Below are 18,358 nucleotides of genomic sequence, written 5' to 3' on the forward strand. Positions count from 1 at the left end.
AACGCAATCAAAAATTGACTGCTGCAATTAATGAAAAATGCTATGCTATATTCAGCCAATCTTTTCTTTCAGTGTGCTTGAAATTTTATTCACTCAGAGAAAGGTTTCTCGATTTAAAGAAATGTTTCTTTGCTATATGATTAAAGAAAATAATTCCTTCGATTTGAACATAATTTCTTTAAATCGAATAACATTTTTTATTTAATTTCAAAAAATAATGTTTAAATCAAAGAAATGATGTTCAAATTAAAGAAATTCTTTTCTTTAACCATAGCAAAGAAATATTTTTTTAAATCGAAGAAACTTTTCTCTGGGTGTTCCTGTCTACTTCGTTGAACTAAGTTTTTCAATTATATTGATTTCATTATAATTACATGATATATATTATATACATTACGATTCATTTATCATTTTGGAACTTCAAATTTAAAAAAAATGTTTGCTTAAAAATAATCTTATTATTCTCATTATATTTTTATTTTAAGTTATTTATAGATTCGTATTTTTTTATTTTATCCAAACTAAAATGAACTTTTCCGATAATTTTTGTCGAACTTTCCCGACTGAGGTACCTCTACTCAAAAAATTCGTAGCAGTATTTTGCAGGATATCAATTTTGCCAAGTTTTCGTATCTCTTTTTCTCTCTTTCTCTCTCTTTTCTCAATTCGGATCTCATAAGCGTGTAGCGGTTTATATCTCGAAATACATTTCCCGCTAATAGACTTGATATTTCTCCGATTGAGCAAGAGGCGGCAGCTGTCATGCACCAGATATGATGACATGTGAGAGAGAGAGCGCACGTTACTACCACCCTCTCCTTCTTTTCATTTCCCTTCGACAAGTTCTTGCTCCTCTTTCGATCTCTCGTTTTCAACCATTTCGTGTCGGTTTAAGGCGTCACTTATCTCGATTACTCGAGCGAGCACCTTTCTTCGCTATAAAGACATTTTGACTCGCAAGCAGTGTAAAAATTTTGGTTCAAAGCAATCTTAGTTCTACGAATAATTCACCGTTAGAAAATTTGTGTTAAATTTAACATATTTCAAGCGTTTCAAATGGTCCACTCAAATTTATATATTTAATTTAACATAAAATGAATATGTTAGAAGATAACTGGTACACTCTGGATAAATATTATTTAAAAAATACACACAAAAAAGATAAGGCTGACACAGTTTGTAAATAAATCATGAAAGCGTTTTTTCCAGTAAAATTAACATTTACGTATATTCAATTATAACATACATATTTTATTTATCTTACAATTTATGTTTTAAAATACATTTTTATGTTGTTTGTTCACTCACTCATAAATTGTGTTCTTTTAACGCTAAAAAATGTTGAATATTAATTTAACGCAAACTATTTAAATAACTTAATTAAATTAACACTCGAACATGGTAAAAAATTCACCACAAAAGTTTAACTAGAACTCACATGGACCGTTTCCAACACAAATACGAAATTTTTTATTCGCCAATATTCTCTCCGCATGCTATTACTATTCATTTCCTTTTCCTCATTCCTTTAAGTAATCGATATTAAATTTCTTCAGCAATAAGATTTTATTGCGTTGATAGGTATGTATTTTCTAGTACGTTTCGTAGAGATTGTGTGAAAAATCAATTTGATATGCTACACTGAGTCATACTACCCCGTTATCGTTTTATCGAACATGAATCCACTTGTTTCTCGCATATCGAGTCAATCGTTTCCCCGCGAAACGACAGTGAGTATTTTGATTATCCGTTCGATAATCGAAATCTCATTACATTGCGCTGCAATCGCTTCCCGATTCGAGCGTTATCGTCAGTGCCCTGTCATTTGAATAATGAATATCAAGAGCTACGTCTGATGAAGCAGCGAAGATTAGCATCTCGACGTGACACATCGACCGTGAATCGGGTAGCTCGCGCTTCGTGATGTCCGTTGAATTTTTTGACAAAAAACGAGGAAATACCGTTTAACTCCACCGTGTGCAAGTACACACTCGCCGGTTCTCGTGACTAACTGTAATCGTGGCTCATACCAGCTTCATGTACACTTTTTTTTTACCGAGGCACATCTAACTGTCCCAGACGAATAAATCTTCTCTATCTCACTGCCTCCTTTCCCCCCTCTCGTTACTATTTCGCGCGATTATCTCGATCGATGGGTCATGTTTGTTCGACACTAAAAACCGCGAGATTCTCGAGAATCTGTTATATCGCATCCTGGGGAAGCATCGAGAGAAGTGTTTGATATGAATTATCATTTATTTCGTTGATATGTGACTTACAAAAATTTTCTTATTTTTTAATTAAAAATTTTATTTATTTAAAAAAAATTTTATTTATTTAATCAAAATTTAATTATTCGTATCAAATGAGTAGCACAATAAAATTTTTTAATTACAAAGTAAGAAAGTTTTTGTAAGTCACATATCAACAATATAAATTGCACACATTGCAATTAAAAAATTTTATATACTAAAATTTCTCTCAGTATGTTCCGTGAGTTTCTTTTTTGCACTGCAAAGAAAGACTCCGTGAATGGTTGCATAAATACGGTATAAAGAGAATGTCATATAAAAGTGATCCGTTATAGATAAAGTAGTCTCGAGAAGTTTCTCTTTTCCAATTCTTGTGTGTCTGATTTGCCGTGTCTCTTTCATTGCTGTCATTACTGCTTAACCTACATTCAGATTTAAATATGTCAATCTCATTAACGTAACGTCATCATGGTTTACTTCGGTTTACTGATTTATTCGCATAGTCGCTGTCGCTGTCGAACATATATCGGCTGTTAAAGGACATTGTTACGACAGATCGCGAATCGCGTTCGAATTCGTCGTGTTTAAGCAGCGCGTTTGTGTGACATACAAGATTATACGTCTCATGAATATTCACCACTTTTCCCTGGCGTCTCTGTACGTCTGGCGACGTTAGTATTCGCAATCTTACCAAATCTCCAGGCAGGTGCACGTGTGATCTGCTTAAGAGTTAATCCGTTCGTTTTGGCGAACACCTGCCTTTAATATCGCGCCGGTACAACATCGACTTCAACACGCGTGATGTTCTTGGCCTTTTTTGAATGGAAATTCACGATACGATCGTGTGTATTCATGAAATAAAATCGTGCCTGTATGACAGAGTATGTTTGAATCTATAAGGGATTATAATGAAGGTGTGGATTGCAATCTTGGCCATGACTCACTTATTGTTATTGCACTGATAAGACTACTCTTGGTCGCGCGATAAAAATTCTATCTAATATGCGGAAAGATATTCATATATATATATAAAAGAATCTAATTATTTTTTAAATAAAATAATATAAAGTATAATTTAAATATTAATTTCTTGTTATATAATACTACACTTATATAATACTAAGAAAATTTCTGGTAGAAAATATGACTAATCAGAAAATTTTGATCAATCAGAATTATAATAATCAAAAATGTCAAGCTCTATTTTGCAAAGCAAATTCAATTCTATTTCTATTATATTGACTATATATTATAATTCAATATCTATTATATTGACTTTATTATAAGAACATTTTACATTATAATATATTGTATTATTTAACTGTGCATTTAACTTTGCGTTGGGCTGAGGAGGAGGCTAAGTAAGTCGAAACGTTCCTTGCAAGGTATTTCGTATTCGTGAATACTAGTATACTTTTTAAGATTATAATAAACTAGTTTTGTAATTGTTATCTGAAATTTGCTCTAAAATTACAGATTAACCCAGAAAATTCTGATTCGTCTGGTTTTAAATAGAATTTCAATTAATGCAAACAGACTCTTTTTTCTGTGTCGGAAATATAATGTCATTGAAATACATCTGAGTATATTTAAGTAATGACTGCGTTTATCAAACAAAACAGCTCAGTGTTGACTAATTCTTTAATATGATTGGTTCTTTAGTTTTTCACTGGCTCTAAGTGTGAAAACCAATCTCTTATAATAAAGAATCACTGAGCACTCACTCAAAAGTTGTTTCTGCTGTAATTAGTCAAATATATTCAGATATATTAAATGACATTCTATTTCCTGTTATTATATAAAAATTAATATTAAGTAATTTTGTACTGTTATTTTATTTTAAAATTGTTAAGTTTCCGTGGCTAATTCTATACTTATTATATCTCCCTTTTTTTTATAATATTCGCACAATGATATTTGGTAAAAAATAACTTTGTATACGACATCTATTTTATCTTTTGAAAAATAAGAAAAGAGAAATATAATTTCGGATCTCAAATATCTTTTATTTGAAATATAATTTGATTGAAGTTGATTCTGTTAGTATTGATTCAAAAAATATTAATAGGTTAATAGGCGGGATTCTAATAAGGAGAAATATTATTATTAATGATTGATTTATTGCTCTACGGTTGACAAGTTAAATTATAGGGTGTATCTCGTGAGTTCACGAATCTTTCTGATTTCTATAATTAACTTGTCGATTATACCGATATAAAGATACGTTATACACGATTAACGTATATGGCAAAAAGATATCGATCCGCCTATTGGTCTCCTCCTCGAACGATGAATCAGCCCCACGGTATCATATGGAAATTAAGCGAAGTATTTCACATATAATTAATACTGTGCGAACATATGATATCTCAGCGTTTCGTTGATGAATCATCGTGCGTGTAGCTTACATGGTTCAAGACGAACACGCTTTATTAATTAATACGACTCATTTGCTTCGCTGCCACTAATTGCGACTCTGATCCGCCTGAATTCCTGCGAATTTTCTTCGTCCAGCGAACATCGCTATCTCCTTTAGCGGTCCGTAGTGAGACGTGGATTTTCGTTTAAAACACAATAAATCCATAGCCGAGTATTTTAATGGTTAAATTTAACTACCTCGTTGCGTGTAATTTTTCGTTTTATGTGACCACGTCGTTTTCACGGCGGGCGGGATCGCCTAGTCAAAGTAAAACGCCAATTCGCGTAGGTCGATCACGACAATTATTCAACACTTAGGAATTCGTTATAGAATCTGTGTACGCAGGACAGATAGATGCGTATTCATATATGCACGTATGGAACGTCGAGGAATTTATTGTGGAAATCTCTCGGCCTTCATTTCAAGCCTGCTGTGTTCCGTGGATTTCTTCGTATTCCAATATTGTGCGATCGGCTGCACAACAATCCGGCGTCTTTATCCGCCGTGCAAGGTTACTCGCGCCGCGTATCTTTGAATATTAATTAATGGTAAACTCGTGTGGCCTCCGAATTCCGATATATCGGCCTCTCGACGAGACGCTCATTATTATTATTTGCCTGCGTCTTTGATAATACGAGTTGCGCGTGGAATCTTAATGTATTATTTTGTTTTATACCTAATGCGCAATATTTATATACTAGAGAAGCGCAGCTTGAAGAATAGTCAATTTGCTCTTACGTTATGTACTCTATTATGATTTTAATTTTCATTTGTTTTATGTATAGAATCATACAATGAAAAATATTTCGTGTTTGTTTTGGAAATGATCCACTCAAATCCTTGTTAAAATTTTGTGTTGAATTTTTTAACGTATTCAAATATTAATTTAACTAACATGATGATGTCACTTAAATAATTTGTGTTAAATTAAAAGTAAATTTTACTAAAAAATATATTTTCACAATTTGTTTACAAAAAATTGTCAATCAGTAAACCCTTTTTGTGTTTATCAAATTAATTCATAAATTAGAGTAGTCCGTTTGGAATAGGCGAAGTATGTTACATTTAATATAAATTTAATATAAATTTTTTAACGGTAGGAAAACGTAGATCATTATTCTATCTTTCGGTCCTAAATTTTCGGTCGATTATGTAGTGTCTGCAAACTTGTATCCTCGACGTGTTGCAGTTCATATATCGGTATTTAGTTTCCACATATTCGCGTGCGGTGTCACTTAGAGGACATTTACGTCGAAGAGAATAAATACAATGTCCCTCGTCTCTTTCGGATCTCGTTTTTCATTCGTCCGTTCTTTTTTCTCTCCTCTATCTTCGCTCATATTTCGCCTTTACCGGATATCGTGGGATATCCACCGTCTCGTGTATGCAGAAATAAGCCGATATTTACATAATATAATGCGCGTAAAATGCGTCTGAGGAGATTCGCCTCATCTCGCTGTCGTGGCGGAAGAGATGGCAATGGCGAGAAGAGAAAGAGAGAGAGAAACGACATTGTGCAGACGCGTTACTTGTAATCGAATGTGACGGTACGTCGCGCCTCGCACAAGTCCGTTGTAAATCAGGAAATCCGCCATCCTACGCCCACGTCAGATTTATATCGTTCTTAAACGACGTCGTGGAACGTCGCTTGATCGGCCGTTGCGTTGTTTTATCACATCGTACGTGCGTGTTTGCATATCTCGAATAAACGTGTGGAATTGTTCTCGCGTATTGCATTGATAATAAAGTAACTGCTTATTTGTATCGACCAGTCACCTGCTACGACTTGCGAAACGCCATTCACGGTTGTTTCATTCGACTCGGACAATATTTATCGTCGCAGCTACCGATTTTATCGATCACGAATTGGAAATGAAAGATAGAAATAGCTAAATAATGAAAGTCTTATCTGGCAAAAAACAGTCGTCCGATTTAGAATAAAATTTCACAATAAAAAGCTATTGCAAGAGATATGATAAAATGCACGATTTCAAAAAAAAAAAATAATTTTGTGTGTTATGAAATAGTAACACGGATGATAAGCGAATCATCAATTCAAGGAGAGAAAGATGCAGATATTTGTCTTTCCAATTTCTAAGAAGCCAATTTCTAAGAAGCGTTTTTAACGAAGCATTATTCTGTCTGTCTGCTTTACATCGTGAATCATAATTACATTCTTTGTTCAATTAACAATTGCATTGTTGCGATTTTCTTTGCTTTATAATCTCTTTAGAATTTTTTTTGTAAATTTGCTGGATAGTTGCTATGCTGTTTTTAAAATTAAAACCACGATTGTATCATTTTGATTTCGCTAATTATTTTAACTTTTTTTTGTATATTAGATATACAGTACAGAATATTGAAAATATGTGAATATAATAGAAATAATTCTAATGACATAAATAATATCAAAATAACTCTTTATTAACTGAAAATAAAAAAAATTAAATTGGCATCTTCGACCATTCTTGCGATATTATCGTTCTAAAAATAATTTTAGATAAAAGAAACTATTTATATTTAGCGATAAGAATCGTTTACAATTTATTTGTCAATGGAAGTATAATAATCCGACGAATCTTCTAATCTTTATTGATTTATTTGTTTTGTAACTGGATTTGAAGTATGCAATTATTACTATGAGAAGCTTAGAAATTTTGAGGCTTCAGGGCTTGACACTCGAAATCTAATCGACTCTAACGAACTTTCCTTGCGTAAAGACGAATCGACAAGCTCTCGTCGACTGCAGTTTTCTTGGCTAGTTTGGTAAACTGCACATCAGAGAGATTGTCAAGGGTCTTTTAGGATCGGGACAAAGGTGGTGCTTCTCATGTTGTACAGTCTCGTTGTGCATTGTGCACTTTCCGGGAAAACTAACCCCGTTCACGGAAGTTTGATATTATTTATAAGTGATGGGCCTCGAGGTACAATGAGAAAGAGTTAAGCGACTTCATTCCGGAGTGGCGGTACTTCGGGACGCAAGATGAGAAACTTTCGACGACTATACAAGTATCATCACGGAAACATATATGCTCGTGGGCGAAAAGCCTGTCTGTATAATCAGTTTTGCCTAACCATATATGGGAAATGAGATAATGAGCTTTTCGATGTCGTGTAGCTTCTACATTTTCGTGCAAATTGATAAGATTTAAATTTCGAGGCAAATCAGCAAAGAATCGAGATAATTTGTGTTTCTATGATATTAATTTTAAATTCTTAATTTAAATTTACGAAAAATTAAGCTCAATTTTTAATCAGATTCTTTCTGATGATTACATATAATTATATTGTCGTCAAAGCTTTCAGTAATGTAATTTACATTCGATGTTTTGCTAATGATAGCGTAGTAAAGCGAAGTTGTAATAAGGTTGTTAATGAGATACGTGATTTTAGAATGACATGGAAAATGTCTGGGTCTTTCTCTCTTTAACGACTTTAAATATATCGCGTGTCGTGAAGAGCCATGTTGAAAGCAGCTATCGGTTGATGCTCGAGCGTTATCATTTCGCAAAATGGTAGGACTCGGAAGTATTACCGCGAGAAGTCGTACATTGTAGCTTTACAAGGTATCGATTTACGATATAAGATTTACGACATGGGGTATATCTTACATACGATATCGTTTATTTTTATGATTCTCTTTTCTCGTTTATGTTCGTGCCATGCCTTACAGAAATTCTATATCAGGATAAAATACTGTTTGTGATGATTCATATCTCTGGGCTGATTCTGAGAATTCAGATGATTTATATTTGTCCAATCGTGAAACATATTTATGTATCTATTATACATCAAAAGTATTTTTATCGCTCGAATCAAAGTCATCCATTATTTGTAAAGTATTAATGTAAACCGATCCGAATAGATATTCAATATTATTGCACGATATTATTGATTGTCAATATTTAAGGGCTATATTGAAGGGCTATATTGAATCTTTAGATATTTTCTTTAAAAAGAGTGTCTCAATAGTATCGAATAATATATATATTATATACAATACACCCAGAGAAAGGTTTCTTCGATTTAAAGAAATGTTTCTTTGAATTAAAGAAACCTTTTTCTCGGTGAATATTGAGTGTTTATGGTCGCTTTACATCTCTACAGAAGACGAAATTTGAAGAAAACTTCACCTTTGTTTTCAGCAACCGCAGCAAGAAGAAGTAAAAGCTGAGGAGACGAAGCAAGAATCGTCTGGAGACTCTCCTGCGGAGGTTGCGGAGGTCACGACGCCCACAGAGGCCACCCCTGCCAGTCCGAACACTGCCACTTCTCCAGACAATAAGGAAGCCAAAAAGAAGGAAAAGGTAAGGCAACTTGCATCTGCGCTCGCCCGATCCGGACTTAATTAATTGTGCTTGATAAAATACATCAATTTTCCTCATATCACGATAGGACATTGAAACATATTCACGTATCATCAATTGTTGATGTCAATTTAGAAGCTTTCCTTCTATGAAATATGACGCGTAATTACATGCGATGAGTTTGCCGATTGCTATCAGACATGTCTTCTCGTTTTCTAGAAGAAAAAGTGGTCCTTCAGGTCGATCAGCTTCAGCAAGAAGGATAAGACTAAGCCGAGCCGCGATGAAACGCCCAAGAATGGAGACGTCACCAAGGAAGAGCCACTCGCAGAGGTGAGTCGCGAAAGAGCATTCTACAAGAATATGTTGTTGCTCCAATTGATGGAGTCGCAAGAACTTGCTTTGCGAAAACACTGCGCTTTTTAAAATAAACATAGGATCTGTTTTTTTAACATTATTTCGCTACGATTGCAAAATTCGTTACCTCTCGCTTTCGGGAGAACGAGATGTTATATTTGTCATATATTTTTCAATTATCCAATGTTTGTTTGGAAACGTTTCTGCCGAATGCTCGTAATTGAAACAATATGCATAATTTATAACTCTCAATAACAAATAATTGGATAATTTTACCTCTTAACTAAATTTCATAACACCGATTGTGCATTTTCGCGCTAAACAATTATCACGCTCTCGTATTGAGTTCAATTTTGCTCGAGCTAATTACTCCGCTTTTTGATATTATGCATTTGCATTGCGTTTATTCTCGAAAAAATTGCAAGTTTTTAATTTTGTCGACATTGCCATTTCTTGTTATCGATGCAACGACAAATAAAACCCGCGCGACGCGTTACGCAATGCGCTTCGATAGTACGAGGTGTTATTGCGAATAAAATTGTTTTTTACGTTCAGCGAACAACTCTCGTGTTATAAATACATACATGTCGCAGCGCCTGAACAAGTTCCAGGACAAGGCATCGTAGGTAGTGCACAATTGTAACGCGGGGAAAAACAGCGATCGGCTTTACGAGCGGCAATGAATCGCTGCGACCCCGTTCCGACTTCCTCGATCTTTTACTGACTGCATAATCGATCGAATAATCGACCAGCCGGCTGTGTCGAAAAAGTACCGACCAATAACGGCTTATGTTTGATCAAGCATAGCACTTTGTGTTTCCCTTGAAGTTCGTGCCGCGATCCGCGTGCGCCGCACAAAGAGATACCTAATCGCGGACGGCCACGCGATAGCCATCACGGGATCAGGAACGGATTAGGACTCATGATACCCCTATGCAATTAAATCGTTGCTCTCCTTACTCAAGCCTCAATGTAATTTAATCTAACTCAATGTAAATTAATTAAATTCTGTATTCTATAGTTACTGGATTCGCACACATTCGTTGGTAGTTTTTTAAAATTATTCGCATCTAATAAAAATTGACAATTTAAAAAAATTTTTTTTAAAACCGCTTTTTTCTAAATTTGCCGTCCTTATGCATAACTTAGGTTAGCCTAGAGATTCTACAACAGTCTGATCACGAAAAATTTCAAGCAAGAGTGAAAAGAAGGATAATATATACTGTCTCTTTTTATATGTACTCTCTAAAACTTTTAGAGTGAATTGTCACTCTAATGAATGAAATTTCGCTCTTAAAGATTGAAAATTTAGCTACTCTCTTTCAAAGTTTTGAAGTGAGATTTCACTCTAAAAATTTAGAGATTTTATTTATTCTGTCTCATTTTTACATACTGAAACTGAAATAAAAACAACAGGTTAATCAAAAATTTGCAGCCAAACTTATAGGGTCTCTAGGTTAACCTAGAAATTAACCCTAAGTGCTAATACATCACTGAGCAGGATCGAGAGCTCTTGGACGGTGCTTAATTAGCTCCGGAGCGTTCGATAAATCTCGAAGATGCTCGCGATTATCAGAGATTTATTCGATAGAAAGAATCGTCTCGGTGCTTGAGTCCGCATTAATAAAGTTTTGTTAGTATCGCTCATGATTTCTCGGTTCTCATATTTATCGGCAGGACGAGAACCATTCCCCGGTGTCGTATCATTGTCGCTCAGGGAAATGATGAAGTATTATGCAGCTACACGTTATACCTTGTGACGCTGACGGCGCAGCCATTACAACGACGCGACGGCCTTTCACAAGCTTCGTGAATGATGGAGCTCATTTTGTAGATGTTATTATTAATCTTCGTCGTTGCGGCTTAACAAGCTATTCCACGTTACGCGCGCTTTATACCTCGATCAGTGCAATTATATCGTGATCACGCAATACCTCGCATCATAAGGATGTATCAAGTTTCGGAAACTTCAATTGGATTCTTGGAAAATTAACGTAAATAATAATAATATATATAATGAATAATTAAATTTCTCTTATAACATAGTATGTTAACATCAAATATAGCAGTAACAATTTCGTTTACACGGGAAGAATGGTTTTGTTGAAATATCTAAAGATTTATCTACTTTCTAAAACTTTTAGAATCTTATTCTGAAGAGTAAAATCTCTTTGAAAATTGAATCACTCTTTTTCAAGATTGGCTTAATTTTCACTCTTTAGAATGAATTTCTACTCCAAAGAATTTAGATATAGATGTGGAAATAATTGTTGAATCATCAAAATAGTTATGTATGTAGGACACTCAAACTAATTGCTAGAACATAAACATTTTTTATAACATTACTCATCATGCTTCAGATTTCCGCGTTATTAGTCCAATTATTAGTCCAACGAACTTATTTTCAGATCTGTATCCAGCTAAATTTTTAAATACTTTAGCAAAATCGTTTTTTTTTTCTGTGTATAGCTTATACATTTCTTCCTGAGAAAATTTTGTGTTAGATTGTGTACATTTAGAGATTGAATACTAATATCATTTCTACCAACGTAAATGAACTTTAATCTCGGTTTAATTTACCTTCTATCTCTCCCTAGTTCTTTAGAAAAAGATAAAAAGTAAATTAAACCGAGATTAAAGTTAATCTCCATTGGTAGAAATAAGAGCGTCGATAAGAATGAAAGCAACAACGTACTTCACTTGCATCCACCTGCTGAAGTCACGTTCTGAAAAGTATACTGGGATAATTATCCTGAGGCAGCAATGAATCATCATAGTTCTTTCCGGTCAACGCAAGCAGGCAGCTGCGATTCGTTTGCCGGCAGATGCATAATAAATAGCGACACCAGCTCTTGCTTTTCTTCCCCGTTTCGCTCGCAATTTTTTTTTCCTCGCTCTCTGCAGCTTCCCGTCTTATCTTGCCCTCTCGAGTACATAGTCTCGCGTAAGCGAAGCATGTAGCCGTAAGATCTCGCGGCTGATCTTTTCGTTTCCTTCACCACCTTCCTCTTCGTCTTCCTTTATAGTCTGCAGTTCAGCCGCATTCGCGTGCGTGGTCTCCCTTCCTTCCCTTTCTTCGCCACGACCTCGACGCGACAGAAAGAGAGTGGGAAGAGAGAAGAACAGCCGTGACTCATCCTTTCGGTTCGTCGTACCTCCGCGCGCGCAACTTTCGTGATAGGCCGCCGTGGAAAACCGGCTCTTCGCTGCGCGTGGTTAAATTATCCCCGCCGGTTGCTTGCCTGCCTGCCTGCCTGCCTGCCTGCCTGCCTGCCTGCCTGCTTGCTTGCCTGCCTGCCTGCCTGCCTGTTAGCCAACCAGTCTGATTCCTTGTCGCAGCCTCCAGCTTCGACCTGCAGCTCGTCTCGATAGACAATGGCTCTTTGCCCGATATTACACGAGCTTGATAATTTTATCGTCGGATCGGTTGACTGACCATCCGATAAGTTTGTGGCATCATTAAAAATTTATTCGATTACTATCCGACATAATGTAGCGTTGTAATCACTCGCGTTATTATTCGAAGTTATTCTCCCGCGTTATCAGTCAGTTTGACGTATGAAAGTAAGAATCTCGTTGAAGACTCTTCCGATTGGTATAATGACAGGACTTCATTAGCATTGTTACGTTATTTATAGACTCCGCGCGTCTTGTGGTACTTTTTGCTTTATCGGCAGACTATCGGCATATCATTTTTGCGTCCTGTTCTCGCAGTCGTTTATCACCACGAGTGATGGATGCGGTCGTATCGCTTGGACAGTTGAAAACATGCATTCTCCATAGCGCGGGACGAACCGAAGATTCCGTGCTCTCACGGAAAGAATTCTAGATATTTATAGCTTATATCGTCTCGTTGTCGACACTAATGTAACCTTGATGAATCGGATAATTATTGCATCTTATTCATCATCTTTCGAGCGAGTTTGGCATTCTTTCTCTAATTAATAATAGATACAATATTTAGACAATTATTTGAATTTATTCGACTTTTATATAACAGTTTTGTAGTATATCTGGTATGTATCATTACATGAAAAAAAAATGATTGAGTAATTTTTATTTTATAAGATTAATAAAAATATTCTATCTATTTTTCACAAATTTTACATGCCTAAAAGTAAAAATTCTGGAAGATAAAGTAAAAAATACATTATAATTAGAGAGACTAAATCTAATTCAAAGTAATTATTATCTTACAGTAAAGTAAATATTTTTCAAGATTTTTAGCATGAACAACTCTCAAGACTTTATACACTTGTATTTTTTGCCTTGCAATAAAATAAATTTTGTCAGCATTAAGGAAAAAAATACTCATCAATAAAGTAAATTCTAAAGTAAATTTCTGAGATGTATGATAATTTATAGATTTATTTTATGAAATATGTAAAAAGTACTTTATAATATTACTATATGATGATTGCTGATGATTTACCAGAAAAATAAAGTAAATTTTAACATAAATGGACATGTTTCTATGTTTCATAAAATTTATTAGAATTCTAATGCATATTACTTTACATTTTTCTCCGCGTAGTAGATGCAGAGAGAGAGTTTGTTATTGTTCTAGGGTTGTGCCCTCTAAGAACAAATTAATGCAAAGATGATATAGAAAACAAAAAAGAAAAAATTATAAAAATAAAAGAAAACGAGTTACAAAAAAAACAATGAATTTAGTAAAAATAAAATAAAGTATAATACAAGGAGAGAGAGAGAGAGAGAGGGGGGGGGGACTTCTCAAGGATAATAACCTTCGAATCATCGCGAGTACCACCGCGAGTTTTAGCCGTTCAACCGCGACTTTCACTCCCTTTGAACGGCCCAGCATTCCGGAGTCATTAAAGAATTATAAGTAGTATGCAACCGCGTACAAACGTTGTTGTGTGCGTCTCGTAATAGCGACATGACATTGTTGAGCATGTTATGACACGGTCATGCTGGTTGCAGAGTCCTATTGCTCTCACCAACCGGTTTATTTGTTGCACATCGGGAAGCGCATAGCATGCGGATTGAAATTTTTCAAGCAGTTAGCGAAAAAAGTTTTCCCATACTTAATAATTCATTCTTCAACACGTTGACGTTTTAATAATCATCACGTTTATATGTATCATGATTATATAAACTCATTGCACTAAGTACTGCTGGTTAATGGATACGACCATAAATAGACTTATTAATTATTCTTGTTCTAGAAAGATTATTTGTCCAAGACACAATTATTAAGCGACTTTTTCGTCGCATGATTTTAACTAATGGCGCTAACACATTTTTCTATTTCTAGTAATATACTCATTCTGTCTTAATTGGCGGCGAAATTTTCAATTCAAAGCAATTAACTCTTAATTCCCTTAAATTATCTCTTCATGCATTCTTATGTCCACGAGGCGTCCTAAATTTTCTCTGGTATTTGTCACGTCTTTATCGGCAAAGGAAGAAGCGAGTCGAGACAATGCAATTGTATTACTTAACATTCCATCAAAATTAATTTAAGTAATGTACATCTGTCCGTGAACGGAATGTCGCGGTAAAAAAATAATATAATTAAACTGAAACGAGTTAAATTATGAATTAAATGTCGATGAAGTAATCGCTAAAAATTCTTCACGGATAATCTCGGTCGTCTTTATTTAACGAGAGATGAATTCAATTTATTTCACTGAATTATCAAGAAATAACATTTCTCAAATTAGTAATATCATCTCTTTGCTATTATTTGGTTCATTTTAGTAGACAAATTTAAAGGTAGGTATTTAAAGGTATTTAATTAATTTGTTTTTATTTATTTTTCTTATTTAATAACTAGTTTTAATTTTTATTGATTCTTTATCTCTCACAGAATTTACTTATATATAACGCTTTTTACCAAAAATGGAACATAGTTATTTTTGCACAGGATAAAAGCAATGAGACTGTCCGATATATATTCCTTCGATAAATCTTGACGCTGCTTCTCGTGGTCGACCACCTTGTCTCCCTCTACGAGTGCATCGTCGTCGCGACTCGGATTTGCGTGTGCGGTGCTTTTTTGCAGACTACTCCCCGTGTGACGCGAAATGTTAATGGGAGTGGTGCGTGCGTGTATATTCCGGATACCCCTTTACGGACCCCAGGAATTATGGCGATTGGATAAAACCGTTTGCTGATCGATCGTATCGTTCTTGTGCGCTGACGTCGCTAATTATTTCATAATGTCGATAGTATGATCGACGTGGTTCGACTTGACGTAATGTCGATACGTGGTCGATACGGCCCTTGGGCCAATTTCCTACGGGAACGTACGACAATGTCGGACGAGAGATATCGGTGACCCGGGTATACGAGCACCGGTCAGTGGCCGTGTCTACGCCGTGTTCGGTCGCTCATTGTGTTCGCCAGCAGCACGGTTCAATGGCCCAAACTTCCCGGATATACTTGCCTACGGCGAGCTATTTCATCGCGAAAAAAGAACTGTATCAGGGACGCGTTCGTTAAGATTGAAGAAAAAAATGCAGCTTAAAAGTAGGGGAACCAGAATTAAGATGTATACCGAGTGTAAAAGTTACGCGTATACGAGGATAGTTCGAAAAGTTCTCAGCCTGATGAAGAAAACGCATGATTTTTGTCAGGTTATTTTTTTATTTTTTAACATAGTCCCCTTTTAACTCAATGTACTTATTCCAACGATATTCTAACTTTTTTATACCGTCCCCTCCGTTTAATACGCTTCCTCTAATCTTTAAAGTGTTAGTTTCATCGATTATATTTCAGCATTTGACTCGGATCTTCTCCTGCGAGCCATTTCTTCATATTTGGAAAGAAGAAAAAGTCACTGGGGGCTAAATATGGTGAAATACAATGCTTGTAAAATCAATTCGAAGTGTGATTCATGCAATTTTGTGACTGTAATCGTGCATCGTCATGGAATTTAAAGTTTTTACGCGAAACAAAAAATTAATGAACGTAACTGCCTGAAATTTTAACAGTTTTGTGCAGAATTAAACTTGTGTAAAATTATAGCAGTTTGATATTTGTGATGTCATTTCTATGTCAGAACGAGAACTATTCGAACTCGTAATTGCAAAAAATGTACGCGCATGTCCTCTTTTTTTTCGATCCATCATTTCTCTTACACTTAGTCCTTTCCTCATCACTACATTGCTTATTTATTGCGTAAAACCTTAAAAGCGAACGCGACCGACGTCGAGGATTGAAAATGATGCGGCACGCGTGCGAGAAGGGAGCTCGATTAAACAAATTTATATCGTCGTGTGAATTACAACATAAGGCGAGTAATAAATATCATGTTCATTTATTTTTAGCTCCCGGACCGCGCCCTTATCGCGGTCGCATTGCGAGTAAATTATGTAGATAACGACGTTAACGAGTCGAACAAGTTGAAGTGGACGGTCGCTCAGAATTTATTAGTTCGACTCTCACACTAAGACGCACGAATAATTAGTCTGCCAGCTGTTATTCTTCGTGTAATTACAAATTTCTCTCAAGTTATCCGCGAGTGTAACTCATTAGCTAATTTTATGAATTCTAAGATAATGATTTTACACGATATTAATTGAGTTAAAATTAGTAATATAAAATGATACAAAAAAATCTCCATATTTTTATCATGAATTAAAGTGAGATTTTTTAAATCATAATATGAAACAAAATTTATTAAGATAAATGTTATCGTTCGTTTTGAATGTTGTGGGTGATCGAACAATCTCTTATTTTATTCAGCTTTCATGAAGAGCAGTTTGGCATTTTCAGCTCAAGTTTATGATTTTTAGAGATGTTACAGTATTCCCCTCGCAGCAGTGAGAAGTGCTTCTTGAATGGTTGTTTTTGTCAATGAAGCGACCCCGTATATAGGTGCTTCAGAGATCTCTTCTGACGCTCGGCGTGAGACGACCCTCTTTTTCCAAGTCCCGTGAATATGACATTGTCTCCAACACCCTCACGCACAATGCCGCCGCATGTTCCAGGGTGTGGCCGTGCGACTCATTCTTCGCTCGTTCCCCGAACTTTGCCCGACCATCGCGTCGCCGTGACTTTCATTACGGGGCTGCTGAGTGGTATTAATTAGTATCGCATGGTACATGCGTGTGGAAGGAGAGTATGGCGGTCAGAAAGTGCAAAGGGGAGCTTTCGTGAGCTGAGGTTAGCCTTGCGTGACTCACCCTTTGGAGGAGAGAAAACACCTGTGAGGGTTAAGGCCAATCTTACGCGCAGGGAAAGACTTTGTTTCATTCTTCATTTCAGCTCTGAGTGCAAAGTCCTTCCTTTCTTTCTTTTTTCATAACATATATGGAGTTGACAGGCATGCAAGTTCAAGGTGTCCATGTTGCATGCGTATTTTATTTTAGGACAAAATGATTGAATGTCACTGACCATGATGCGTAAGCATATCTTGAACAACCACAGAGACAGAGAATTATTAGGTACTTTAAATTATATTAAACGCTTCTGATCTACAGGAAGTGAATACAAAATTCTAAAACTTTTGATTGAAATTCTAATCGAAATATATTTATTCATGTCATCTAGGAAATATTTAATTATCCTTTTAATCATGATATGATAAGTCATTGGTCTAGTAAATATTAATTTTTTGATATCCTAATTTAATTTATTAACTACTATAATTTTTTAATATAAACTTTACTTAGTATTAATGTAATTTATTAATATGAATTTTTTCGTTAAAAGTTACATAAAAGGATTCGTGATTCCGTGATATTCACTTTCTACACGAATACGACATGTAATTTTGTACTGTTGCGAAAAAGATTTCGTCACGTATATGACAAAACGCGTTCTGTCCCCGGTTGTAAACCCGTCAACGTCACAGCGTTGCACATGCAACGATGCGTGCACGTACGGTTTCGTCGATGCGCCGGGAGAGTAAGACCGTTGCGACAGTGGTCGCAGTCCCTGTGGCTCAGAACCGGTTTTCATATGCGGCAGAAAGCATTGCAGTGGTGTTTGCTTGGTTCGATTTCATCCCTAATGGCTCCGATGAAATTCATCCCACGGTCCTTCGAGTTCTG

At 35.5% G+C, this 18,358-nt stretch overlaps 1 protein-coding gene across 1 annotated transcript in view; it reads left to right on the forward strand.

Moving 5' to 3' along the window:
• The window catches only part of LOC108693885 (nascent polypeptide-associated complex subunit alpha, muscle-specific form-like), a 119,249-nt gene that overhangs the window by 73,110 nt on the left and 27,781 nt on the right, over positions 1–18,358 (forward strand). Inside the window, exons 3-4 of the mRNA XM_018203065.1 lie at positions 8,817–8,978; positions 9,198–9,311. Of these exons, the coding sequence (XP_018058554.1) occupies positions 8,817–8,978; positions 9,198–9,311 (276 nt within the window). The remainder of the gene's footprint in view (positions 1–8,816; positions 8,979–9,197; positions 9,312–18,358) is intronic.

The sequence above is a fragment of the Atta colombica genome, unplaced genomic scaffold (genome assembly GCF_001594045.1).
Source record: "Atta colombica isolate Treedump-2 unplaced genomic scaffold, Acol1.0 scaffold110, whole genome shotgun sequence".
Lineage (NCBI taxonomy): Eukaryota > Metazoa > Arthropoda > Insecta > Hymenoptera > Formicidae > Atta > Atta colombica.